This window comes from Phallusia mammillata, chromosome 2 (assembly GCF_965637545.1).
Source record: "Phallusia mammillata chromosome 2, kaPhaMamm4.hap1.1, whole genome shotgun sequence".
NCBI classification, from domain to species: Eukaryota; Metazoa; Chordata; class Ascidiacea; order Phlebobranchia; family Ascidiidae; genus Phallusia; species Phallusia mammillata.
In genome coordinates this window covers 6,084,154-6,097,649 of record NC_137253.1, presented here as the reverse complement: position 1 = coordinate 6,097,649, position 13,496 = coordinate 6,084,154, and the positions used below count along the sequence as shown (strand labels likewise).

The window sequence follows — 13,496 nt, the reverse complement described above, 5'->3', positions numbered from 1 at the left end:
TTCAAGTTCTCAACGACAGACCGTTGGGAATTTCTGTTTAGTGGCGCAACGTAGTATAGGCGTTTAAGGCGACAATAATTGCTGAGTCAGCATGTTTCAAATTGCGGTATTATTGTTACAATAAACGCCTACGCTCCGTTGCGCCACCAACCGGAAATCCCTAAACGTGGCTACCGTCAGTTCTTACGTTAGTAGCTCTACCGAGGGTGCAAGGTCGAGAGGTGGGATGGACCTTTCAAACCAAACCCGAATTTTCGCTCTGCGCGCTTTACTTTTTGCGTGGTGGTGTGGAGAATTCTGGTCAAGAAAGTACACACGGCCCAAGCATAGCATTTAACGTTGTTAAAGTATGCGCTTGCGTCGCTTCGAGGTGCTTCGAGGTGCTTCGAGGTGCTTCGAGATGCTTCGAGGGGCTGATTTCACACAAACCAAGTCAGACTTGCTGTCAGTGCCCATGTGTTGTGGTGATATTTTTGCCGTAGAATCGATGCAAAAGTCAATAAAACTGCAATTGTGCTGTTCGGATTTTAAAAACCCTCCTTCGCGAAAGAAAGTTATTCTAGAATTTCTAAAACAAGTTTGTTAAGTTATAATAATAGGTAGAAAATGTCATGTAGAACATGTAAAAGTGGAATTCTAAACAAACTTTGTCTGTAACGGCTTTTCAGAGTATTATGCAAACTGAAATTATAAACTCATTTTGCTCGCGCCGCTTTCTAAAGTTTTGTTCTATCTAACCACAGCTTGGGTTAATGCATGCGCTGTCACTTTTACTTTAAAGTCTGCATTTATTAGAAGACTAAGAAGACGCCAACATTTTCAAATAATTGCTTATGTAACATGTAAATGTAAAAATAATCAAGAAAAATAAAGTACCATACCGTAGCTGGTTGTGAGCACGTTTACTTTAGTGCAGGGTTCTTCAACGGGGCGATTTCGTCCACCGAGGGGGCGATAGTGAAAATTTTGGAAGTTGCGGGGCGATTTGACTTCAAAAGGGGGCGATTTCAACATTACTGATTGTATAAGTATATACCATAACTGTGAGACTCAGCTAACTTTGACTTACAAGCAGATATAATTCGTCTTGCAAATAAACACCAGGGACAATGGACACATCAGATTAAACATGCTGCTATTCCAATACATTGAGATCTCGAAACCAAGGTTAGGCATTAAATTAGCCACAGGGGACACTTTATTGTGGCTAAGTATGGTGAAAGGCCATACATTTTTCCGCTTTTACATTACCTTGTTAGGCGCCAGTGCCTTGGAAAGGGGGCGATGGAGCTAAAAAGTTTGAAGACCCCTGCTTTAGTGTATCATATAAAAAAATGCGTTACGGGTTAACCGGTTAATAGCAGACTACTGCAAGTGTTAAAATAAAATTAAAAAAAACGAATACCGCCTTTTTGGTCACAAGTCGTTTTACAGCAAAAATAGTAGACTACTGCTATAGTGTTAAAATAAGGCACATCTAGACAAGCAGCGGGGAGTCCAGCATCGCAACTCCCGTCACAACGCCTCCATCATTTTGATCCTTGGGTTTTGAACGGAGCAAATGTGACTTACTAAGATCCACTCGATTTTCTGGTGGTTTAGCATTTTGTCTTGCCAAACACAAATCAATTGATGGACTTCTTAAAAACATCTTAGAAAACAAATCAACACTACCGGATGCTGCCGACCTTGTAAAACTGTTTTGTTTAATAAATAATGAATCAAACACTGCTAAGAACCTGAAAGGTCTGAATAATTGTGACGACTTCAGGATAGTTCAGGTGTATGTTCAAAACGATGCTACAACGAGAAAAAATCTTGAGCTCTCTCTGCAAACCCTTCAACAGATACCACAAACGGCACAAAATTTTTGACATGCCTATTCTGTGACACCATAAAGAACGAAAAGTGCTTTTTTAAGCGATCTATGTTCAATGATTATTTTTCTTTTGTCTTAACCATGGCCGAAAAATAACCGGTTAAAAACTAGTGATGTACCGATTCGGCGACATTTCGATTCGGCCGAAACCTAAAGTCGTCACGCAAAGTCGTACCCTACGCGTTTGACATGAAAACATAAGTTTATCTACCAGGCAATTAGTGTAGAATGGTTGTGTTTCGTACTCATTTTCGTTCTGTGGGGTTTAACATTGTCTCAAGCATGGTTGCCAACCGACAATAAATTACTGATTAGTTTCCCGCAGTGGGGAAAACGATAATGTAATAAAAAAATCATAATTGACAAGATTTTCGTTGGTACTAAGCGCGGGAAACGTTTTAAATGTGTGTTCATAAACGATGCGGTAATCGCAACAAATTATTCGGCCGAAACCGAATCTTTGCAAAAGTGGCTGATTCTGCCGAATAAATTCGACAAACCGAATATTCGGTACGTTTCTACCGAGAACCCGAAGTCATGGCATGGCAATTCCCCTGCAAATTCAACTTTTCGTCTCGTGTTTTCACTTTTCAGACAAACGTCTGATTTTGGTAAGTTTAAAAAATGACACTGGCCCAACTGATTTATAGTTTACATAGTTTTACCAACATTAATCTTTGCATTCGTCTACAAAAACTTAATGACAGATGAAACATGACAGAGTAAAGAAAGGCATTTTACAACAGAAACTTTATTACGATAATAAATTCATAGTAACTCCTTTAAGTCCATACAAGCAAAATGACAGGTGAAGCAATACGCCGTTTTTACATATGAGGGTACAACATTACAAATTTTCCAATTCACAGCAAAAACAATATTTTAAAACGTTTACACCAAAATATCGCAATCACATAGCATGACACATTTGAAATCAAACAAAATTGTAACATGTTTATCTGCTCCTTTGTGCACAACCTACAAAATTTTGTTGAACAATACTTTATTTTTTAATAAAATTTTTGTGGTGATATCAATATTTAGTGGCAACAGGAAACCTATATTTTGCTTCTAAGTGCCAGCGTTTTGAAATCTTGTTTTTTACAAATTTCATACTAAAAGTACATCTGTATGATATTCCATTCTCTTTCATTCTCAAATGTTTTTTACAAGCATTGCCTCTGTGGCTTGATGTGAATTCTCATGTGACGTTTTGCAGTGTTTCGATATTTGAAACTTTTCTCGCAAAACTCACATTTATGAGGTTTCTCATCTGAATGCACAACCATGTGTTCCTTTAAATTTGAAGAAGAACGGAATGGTTTCTCACAAACTTCACAAATATGGCGTTTTTCGCCAGTGTGTATCGACATATGTGTTTTTGCTTTGCAAGACGTCGAAAATCTCTTATCGCAAAGTTTACATTTGTATGGTTTTTCACCAGTATGACTCAACAAATGTATTTTCAGGTACCCTTGAGTACGATATCGCTTTTCACAAATGTCACAGCGATACGGTTTTTCACCAGTGTGAGTTCGTGTGTGAATTTTCAATCCTTGCAACGTCCGATATTGCTTTTCACAGACATTGCACCGATGAGGTTTTTCTCCAGAATGAATCGACATGTGTATTTTTGCATTTTCGAACCTTACAAACCGTTTCTCACAAACATCACATTTATGCTGTTTATCACCGTAGTGACTGACCAAATGCAGTTTTATCTCACTAAGAGATACAAACCCTTTTTCACAGACTTTACAACGATGAATTTTCTTGCTGCTGTCGTGCATTCTTGAATCATGCCCTCGTAAAGTCCTTGATGTTTTAAACCTTTTGCCACAAGTTTTGCATTCAAATTGTTTATCTTCGATGTTTATAGCCATGTGAGGTTTTGACATCTTCCCATAAAACACAAAAATGTTTAAACGTTTCAAATAGTTCTTGATAAAACTTACTGTGTCTGTATAAAAGCAAAACGTATCCGTAAATTTCGTTGTCAGGTATTACCGACCCCTCACGTTAGACAAACATAACAGTCCGAATGTAGCTCCGGTAATAAATACGATAATTGCTGATAAATTAGAGCTGCAAAATTCCAAACAGAACTATATAGTTCTCAAGTCTATAATTTGACATAAGCCGTATCGCAAAAACAACGAGCGCTAAGAGTTAAAGCACACACAACCCTATACAATGATTACGAATTTACTATGTTTAACTTTCTAATGCTTGACTTACATAGCGTTTAGGTCACGATACTATAAAATAGAGACGTAGTTCTAAGCAGTGTACGTTTCCAAGTAAACGAAATTTTAAACTGTACCTTTTCTTTTGGTAGCATATGACTATTAACGAAAAGCCGTTTATGGCTTCTCGGTAACATGCAAGGGAACGAAACAATTATAGCCGCAAGCCAGTTTATGACCAGAGCAGTAATTAGCAAACTTGTTTTGTTAGATTCGTAACCGGTCAAGATTTTGTGTTAATGAAAGGCAAGATGATAACGAGCCAAAAAAGATACAACACCAAACAATTCAATGTGATTAAAATGTTAAAATTTATAGTCCGACTCTGATACACGATCAACTGTTAAATTTATTTGAAAAATTCCTACTTGTTAACTATAGTACATTTAACAACACAATGCTTGTTGTTTTTAATAACCTTTAGTGTTAACAGATATGCGAAGTTGCCTCAAAGTAGGTTCTCAGTTTTTCGAAATCTTGTTTTCTCCAAATTTCATAATAAACAGACATTGTGTTTTGCCACATATCTGCATGATGCTTATTGTCTTTTTTTAAGCTTGTTGCCTTGACTACGGTTTCACAAACATCTGTGTGTCAAAATGGAATTTCATGTGACTTTTTGCTTTATTTCGTAGTTTGAAACTTTTCTCGCAAAACTAGCATTTGTGGTGTTTCTTATCTGAATGCACAACCATGTGTTGCTTAAAACCGCTAGAAGTCCGAAATGGTTTCTTACAAACCTTGCAAACATGGCGGTTTTCGCCATTGTGTATCGAAACATGTCTTATAGCATTGCAAGACGTCATGAACCCTTTGTTACGAATTTGACATTTATATGGTTTTCGCCAGTATAACTCAACAAATGTATTTTCAAGTGCCCTTGAGTACGATATCGCTTTTCACAAACGTCACAGCAATACGTTTTTTCACCAGTGTGAGTTCGTGTGTAAGATTTCAATTCTCGCAATGTCCGATTTATAATAAATCCTGAGGCAAGATAAACATTTAAAAAGGCTTCACCAGAAATACCGAACAGCATTATAAGCGGTTGATCGGTTAAATTGTTTCGTTTTTGTGATATGAAGGTCTTGGTGAGTTGTTTTTTTAATTTACGGTGAGAATGGGCAAGACTTGACACTTGACAATTACATTCACAATAAACGAATTCGTGTTATAAATGTAACAAATTTGTCTTAAGAGTTTACACTAGTATTGAAAATGTTTTTGTTGTGAATAAGCCACGTATTTAAGATAACCTTTTATTTTGTAATTTGAGAAACGTATCTCGTTGCTTAAATAGTTAGTTGATGCAAGGTGTAAGAAAAAATATGATACAGAGATTGCATGGTGTAAGAACTATCAGAGATAAAAATGCAGAAAAGAATTGTTGCAGGTTCGATAAAATACAATAGCGCGATAGAATGAAAATAACTCACAAGGCAAGATAAGAAACATTGAAATAGCTACAGCTGAAACACCCAACAGCATTATAAGTGGTTGAGGGGTAGAATTGTTCCGTTTTGTGATATGAAGGTCTTAGGGAGTTTTTTTTAAGTAGGCTACTGGTTAGAGAATGGACAGCTCAGCCTTTTGTAAATCAATGGTCTCCGCCAGTGGCTGTTCTTGAGTAATGTGAAACCACAAAGTGCTTGGGGAAGTAGTGAAACCAATGTTTTATGATATTAGATCAGGGTTCGGCAACATTTTAGGGGATGCTTGTAAATTTAGTTGTTTCAATTACCGTGCGTGTCAACATTTTTGTGAGTAAGAGTGGTTGGTGCAATCTCAACTTAATCTTAATCAGAAAATACACAGATTCGTGCATGTAGGCTGGATTTTAAGACACTTGCATTTTAACATACACGAAACCAGCAATGCAACAGTTCAACTTAAATCGTTTGCGGTCCATGAACAACCTTTGCTTGTCATGCCAACAGTGATTGAGATAAATATTTGTGAACTACAGTTTTAACATGATACGTTAACAGATTTTTTTCTCACCGTTTGTAGGCTAATTATTAGAAGTACTTCGAGCAGTTTTTTTTCTGTCTTACAGAAACAATAAGTCTAAGCAAAAAAACATTATTTTGACGTTGAAGTAACTGTGGTAAATGACGGATACAATGGACAAAAGCCAAAAAGAATTGCCTTTTCGATGTAAAACTTGTGGCCAAAGGTTTCAAACATTCATGTCTCTACGAAAGCATGATTCAAGAATGCACAACAGCAGCAAGACAATTCATCGTTGTAAAGTCTGTGAAAAATGTTTCGTAACCCTTCGTGAGCTGAAACGGCATACTGCTAGTCACAATGGTGATAAACAGTATAAATGTGATTTTTGCGAAAAACGATTCGTTCATCCCTCAAATGCAAAGAAACACATGTTGATTCATTCTGAAGAAAAGCCTCATCGGTGCGATGTTTGTGAAAAGCAATATCGGACATTGCAAGAGTTGAAATCTCATGCCCGGACTCACACAGACGAAAAATCACATCGCTGTGACATGTGTGAAAAGCAATTTTCGGCTATGGTTTACCTAAAAAGACATTTGTTGAGTCACACTGGTGAAAAACCATACAAATGTAAATTCTGTGAAAAAAGATTCAGCTTTAACGGCAATGCTTTAAGACATATGTCGATGCACACTGGCGAAAAACGCTATATTTGCGAAGTTTGTGAAAAAACGTTTCGGACTTCTACCAATTTGAGGCAACATATGGTTGTGCATTCAGATGAGAAACCTCACAAATGTAAGTTTTGTGAGAAAAGTTTCAACCTCCTAAACAACGCAAAAAGACACATGGAACTCCACACCAACAAGAAAACTCACAGATGTAATGTTTGCGAAAAAGTGTTCAAAACAGCAAGAGAAGTGAAGCTTCATGCAGTTGTACATGAAGACAATATACCTTTTCAGTGTGAGATTTGCAAGAAAAGATTTCGGAGAGCCGGTAACTTAAAACAGCACTTGGTTATTCACCGAGACTAAAGTCATTGCAATACTGTACTACAAACTGAATGACTTTAATTAAACAATCTGTCTTACGGATTAAAAACATTATGTAATGTTTCTGTCGTATCTTACGGTCGGAAACTGCAATATTAAGAAATTTTCAAATTTTAAAAATTTGTTTGCAAAGGAAAATGCTCACCCTTTAATGTGAGTCCCTGCCACATAACGCTTGTAGTAATGGTGTAGCTGCAGCGCGTCTATCATCTATCCAGTATCCACCAATTGTGCACTCAAATTTGTCGCACTTTTTAACGTCTTGATGTTGGGCAGTTATTTCCGGCTTGGTGAATATTTTAGCGCAATTGTGCTGCTACGATATCGCCGGCAAAATATACTTAAATCAACTCAACGTTGTAAGCAGGTCTGATCGCAAGCCTTAAACTCGACCAAAACCCCAAAGGTTTTTCATCAAGTCCGAATCAGGCAAGAAATTGGTAAAATTGCGAGACATACGAGAAAGAGACTTCAATTAAATCTGTTATTATTTAACTTACTTATGCGCAAACCTAACTAAAAAAACGGTCCGAAATAAAACTACTAGCAGCAATACCTAAGATGTTGCAATGTGTTTGTGTTTTCAATGTTTAGCACGTGGTCATTGTTTTTATCTCGTACTACAGAAAAACCAAAATTATTACTTTGGCTCTTTCGTAAAATGTTGGAATACTTGAAGTCAATAAACTTCATCCAGCATTTCAGGGTACCGTTTTCGGCGCTGTTGTCAAATATCATTATTATATATGCGTCCTTGGACATAAAAACCACAAACAAAAACAGTTCACAACAGTAGTCTTTTTTGCGCTTTAATCGCCTCATCATTGCGCAGCAATTTGGATTCTTGGTGAATATTTTTGCGCAATTGTGTCGTATGATTTGTTTCTCCGTTAAAATAAACTCAACCCATCTCATGAATTATATTTTCTAGTCTGTGATTGGTGACAATCTAATAGAAACCATATCTTTTTTGGTAAAATCTCAAAAATACTGTTTTCTCGACATTTTGGGTCTTAGATTATGTCAGTTTCGTACAATCTTTCCTCAAATAAAAAAATGTAAAAGAAAGGAAATGTTTGGTGATAATAAATATTTTCTCATTTAGCAAATTGATCACGAAAACCTTTCACAGACTCATGTGAGTCCGCAGACTCGGAGTGAAAAATTCTGCTTCAGGTGAATTGGTCACGAACTCACGAAAACCTTTAACGGACTCATGTGAATTCGCTAAGTCGGGGTGAAAATTTCTGCTTTGTTTCGTAAAAAGTTTATTTAGGCGTAAACAAGCAGCATTTTAAACATCGAGCCAATACATACTACCATCCACACAAATAGGCCTGTAATGATTAACCTGTTGAAAAACAGAGCATGCATGCAAGAGCTACAGCCAAGACGACTTTGGAAAATAAGGCGTTTCTTGGACGCAGGACAAGAATAGTTTTGTACAATTCCCAGCAAAACAATTCTTTCATACATCTCTAAATCTTGCTCTGAATAATTAAACCAATAGAAATCATCATCAATCATGTCTCGTCTGTAATCTGAACTTTACACGTTTTACATTGTAAAGGGCGAATTGATTTACTGAAACACTCCAGTTTGGTATACGGTATTCAGCAGAAGATGTCAAACGCATTCGTTATTGTTTATTGTGAACAGCAACGTGCTGTTTCAAGTCACCGGCTCTCCGAAATCTTTTCTCACAAATCTCACACTGAAAAAATGTATTGTCTTCATGCAAAACTGCATGATGTTCCACTTCTCTTGCTGTCTTGAACACTTTTTCGCTAACATTACATCCATGGGTCTTCTTGTTGGTGTGGAGTTTCATGTTACATTTGTGAGGTTTCTCATCTGAATGCATAACCATGTGTCTTGTAGCGTTGTAAGACGTCATAAACCTCTTATCTCAGCATTTACATTTGTATGGTTTTTCACCAGTGTGACTCAACGAATGTTTTTTCAAGTGCCCTTGAGTACGATATCGCTTTTCACAAATATCACACCGATACGGTTTTTCATCAGTGTGAGTTTGTGTTACATCTCCACGTTCAGTTACGCATGATTAACTTGTCTCATTATTCCCCTGCTATGACGTTCAATCGCCTTGTGCGTAACAGTAAAACTAGAAAGCCTTTGTCTGTATGTTGCAATGATTAGTTCATTTTACTGTACAACGTGGTCGAGTAAGGTGATTTATTACTGCATTAAATAAATTCGTTTGTGTTGCATTTTTAGAGACGAATAAGTCTACATTAAATATTGTGACGACTGACTAATTAATCTTCAAGTGAAGGCTGTTTACTGTGATTGTTGGTGAGTGTTGAATCATGACTTCGTAAATACCTCGATGTTTTAAACCTTTTGCCACATGTTTTGCACTCAAACTGCTTTTCTTCGATGTTTATAGCCATGTGGATTTTCGACATCTTCCCACGAAACACAAAATAAGTCAAACGTTTCAAATAGTTTTTGATAAAACTTACTGAGTCTGTAAAAAAGCAAAACTAATTCGTGAATTCCGATGTAGGCTTTGTCGACCCTGGACGATAGACAAACTTATTAACCTTCCTAATCTAACTCCGTTAATATATCCACTAATCGCTGATAAACTAGAACTGCACAACCCATACACGACTATAAAGTTCCCAAGTCTATAATTTGACATAAGCCGTACCGCGATAACAACGAGCGCTAAGTGCAGAGCACACACAAACCTATCCGATGATTACGAATTTACTAAGTTTAACTTTATAATGCTTGACTTACATAGCGTTAGGTCACGATACTATAAAATAGAGACGTACACTCTAAAAAAACTTCGCTCATTTCTTCTCCCCAGCGGGAGGCGGCGAGCGAAATTCCAGTCTTTCGTCTGGAAAGAAGTGAAATTTTCGCTCAAACCTTTTTTCGCGGCGAAACGAGAGAACCTTTCTCTCTTTTCAAAATCGCGCGTTCCGAAGTCGACAACGTGATTGGCTGGCGCAAGCGAGGGGAATGAAATTGAATTACGTCACAGTCACATCTATTGCGCAAAACTGCGGGAAAGTTTGGATGGCGCGAATTACCAAACCAGGCCAAGTTGGGCTGAGATATCACCATAGGCTAGCGTTGGCTGCGTTGCATACAAAGTGTCCAAAGCAGATATTTCACAGTTTGGCATTGAAGAGCCGCTTCTGTTTCTAAAGGATCAACAGTTAATTGACGATAGTATTGAGGAGAAAATGAGAAGTAAGTCGTTTTATTATCTTGTACTTATATATTGTGTATGTTTTTAGGATTTATTTTGTGGTCTTGTTTTTATTTAAAAATTTCCTGCATAAATGTACAATATTCATAAAACAAAACAATAAAGTTAATAAACATTGACAGTTCTAATGGTCCTTTCAAATGTGGATCTACTTGTAAAGACTGTAAGTGGTAAAGATTAGCCCGTGATGCAAGTATAATTGTTTTTTTAGCAAAACCAAAGCTTGTTCAAAGTTTTTTTTTCAGTAAGTTCCCAATCCCTGATATTTTCTGGATTATCATTTGCTGTGATTAAAACAGTATAGTTGTACAATATAAAACATCCCCACTAGCTCTGATGTTTTTACAGGCCGGCAACAACATTGCTGAATATGCCCTGAACAAGTCAAAAGTCAAACTCAGTCAGCCATTGTTGGTCGCCGTTGGACGAATATATGATCCAGACCAGTTTCCATTCTCTTAGTGCTGTGATGTAACAACTGTGTTGGTGTGTTCATTTGTGCCCAGAAAAATAAACCAGTGAACATATTGTGATGTTTTTAATGTGTATTTGCTTGAAAGGTGAGCAAAATAAGAACCAACCACACAGCACCTGCTTCTTTCAATAGCTCAAACCAATGAGTGAAATAAAGACCAAAAACCCTGCAAATTTAGTCTTTTATTCACTCAAATCAGTGAGTGAAGTTGTTCACTCGTTTAAAGTGAGCTTTTGTTTCACTCGCAGAATTTTTCGCTCAAATTTCGCTCATTTTTTTTAGAGTGTAGTTCTGAGCAGAGTACGTTTCCAAGTTAATTATATTCTAACCGTACCTTTTATTTGGTTGCATATAGCAATTGAAGAGTGTACCACGACGAAAGGCCGTTGATAGCTTCTCGGTAACACGCAAGGGAACGAAACAATTATAGCCGCAAGCCAGTTTATGACCAGTGGTGTGATTAGCAAAACTTGTTTTGTTAGATCAGTAACCGGTCACGAGTTTGTGTGGATATAAGGATAACTGGCCAAAAAAAGATACAACACAAAACGATCAAATATATATATATATATTTAAAAATATATATATATTTATACTTCTAGTTTAATATACACAATCATATGTTAGGTTTACTCACAATATTCCTTACCGTTAAAACTAGTTCATTTAATAACTTGTAGAAAACTCACCAAAAATTATTTTCCTCAAGTTGTCGAGTTTATTGAGACTTACTACTCTCCAAAAGTCAGCTTGTCAAGCATCTTCAAGGTTGATTTACAATTTAGCATTTTGTTCGCCAAGGCACGAGCGAAAACGGTGATCTTAGATGAAATTTTACTGGGTGTGTTTGACACCGATGAGAAAATGGTTCGTCTAAATATGGCCAGAATTCAAAGTAAGAATTCAGTTTGTGAGAATTTAATTATCGTAGAAGAAGACTGTCCCAGGCATGAAGCAAAAAAGAGATTTGTTCACTATCTTAAGGAAAAAGTTTTCCCCGATTTTGGAACCAACAAAGTTATGTCTTTATGTCTGGATGCAGGCCATCCTGCTTACCATGGACAAAGAGTGTGGAAAAAATTGAAAATTTACCACTTGTTTGAATCATTTGCTCGTGAGAATGGATGTGACTATATAGCAAGTTTGGCTGTCAGCGTTTATTTCCAGAAAATTCTTATCGAGGCCGGATTTTCAGTGAGACTGATAAGTAAGTTTGATAGTTGTTTGTTTAAACTCTAACAAAGGGATAATAGTATCATAATATACAAACTAATAAGCTCCACGTTATTAATTTCGGCATTGAGAATGTTCAGCACCCAGGTGTTGCTGCGCCGCGTTTGACCATTATCCACCAATTGTGCCTTTTACTGTTTTGCGCTCTATAACGTTTTAACGCAGCGCAGCGTTTTTCGACTCAGTATTTTTTTTATTGCAATAGTGTCGATATTTTTTTTCTTTTCTTTTACAAAGCAAAATAAGTTCAGCTCAAATGAAACAGTTATAGCACCTCTTCAGGTAAACCCTGTCAACTTGACCAGGTCAATTAAATCGTTGCGCTCAACGGATTTTGTTGCTTTACTTGAAAATACGTAAGATTTGCAGAAAGTTGGTGACGCGTAGAGTTTTAATCACCCAGGACGTGGACTTCCAGAAAATACGACGAACCTTTGTTTTGAAAGACACATTTAGTCTTGATGGAAGTTTGACCTTTTTAAATAGTTGTTTGTGCAACATTTTGGTTGTTTCATTCCGTATTATTCTATAGGTAAATGAGGTAAAATAATTTGCTTAACGTGAGCAACATTACAATTTCTTTAAAACAATGTCTAGTTTGTTTGGCATCACACAAGTATTGTAGCCCATAATAATAATAAAATAATAAAAGAAAAAAAAAGATTGATAACAATAGGCCACCATACACAAGTTAAAAAACATATTCATTTAAATATGCAACCTGGTGGACGAAACGTTCGTTCAGTATTTGCAATATGTTTTAACAACTCAGGTTTCTTTGCTGGCGCCACTTTCTAAAATCTTGTTCGATCAAACCACACCTAAGGTTAATGCATGCGCTGTCACCTTTACGTTAAAGCATGTATTCACTAGAAGAATTATTATACAGCAAGCTTTTTAAAAAATTGCTTATGTAATATGTAAATGTAATAATAATAATAATATAAATAATCATAAAAAAGGAGCATACATTAGCTGGTCGTGACCATGTTTAATTTCGTGCATCATTATAAAAAAATCGTTTCAAGTTCTGTAACATTTTTGTGTGCATCACGTGTTCAGTGGATATATAACCCGTCAAAAACTAATAATCTACCGAAATCGACAACATTCGATTCGACCGAAACCGAATCATCTATGACGTCACGCGAAGTCGAACGCTACGTGTTTGACATGAAAACATAAGTTTACCTACCAGGCAATTAGTGCAGAATGGTTGTGTTTCGTACTCATTTCAGTTCTGTGGAGTTCAACATTGTCTCAAGCATGGTTACCAACCCGACAATAAATTACTGATTAGTTGTCTGCAGTAGGGAAAACGATAATGTGATAAAAAAATTCATATTTGACAAGATTTCGCTGGTACTAAGCGGGAAACGTTTTACATGTGTGTTCATAAACGATG

General features: G+C 36.6%; 1 protein-coding gene, 2 long non-coding RNA genes and 1 pseudogene across 3 annotated transcripts; 3 read left to right on the top strand and 1 right to left on the bottom strand.

Annotated features, from left to right (window-relative positions):
- The first annotated feature begins 329 nt into the window (after positions 1-329).
- LOC145213800 (uncharacterized) lies at positions 330-525 on the top strand. Its single transcript, XR_013856889.1, has 2 exons — positions 330-380; positions 411-525. It is a non-coding gene; the product is annotated as an uncharacterized LOC145213800 (long non-coding RNA).
- Positions 526-2,610: 2,085 nt separating this feature from the next.
- LOC145213798 (uncharacterized) lies at positions 2,611-4,193 on the bottom strand. Its single transcript, XM_080082199.1, has one exon. It carries the CDS (start codon positions 3,775-3,777, stop codon positions 3,046-3,048), a length of 732 nt encoding a protein of 243 aa, XP_079938325.1. The 5' UTR covers positions 3,778-4,193; the 3' UTR covers positions 2,611-3,045.
- Positions 4,194-6,274: 2,081 nt separating this feature from the next.
- Positions 6,275-8,054, top strand: LOC145213797 (uncharacterized; annotated as a pseudogene).
- Positions 8,055-9,981: 1,927 nt separating this feature from the next.
- Positions 9,982-10,916, top strand: LOC145213799 (uncharacterized). The gene is made up of 2 exons (XR_013856888.1): positions 9,982-10,364; positions 10,732-10,916. It is a non-coding gene; the product is annotated as an uncharacterized LOC145213799 (long non-coding RNA).
- The last annotated feature ends 2,580 nt before the right edge of the window (positions 10,917-13,496 follow it).

Bases quoted from the DNA above. Each gene is read 5' to 3' on its own strand.
- LOC145213798 (XM_080082199.1), bottom strand. From the start codon at position 3,777: ATGTCAAAACCTCACATGGCTATAAACATCGAAGATAAACAATTTGAA.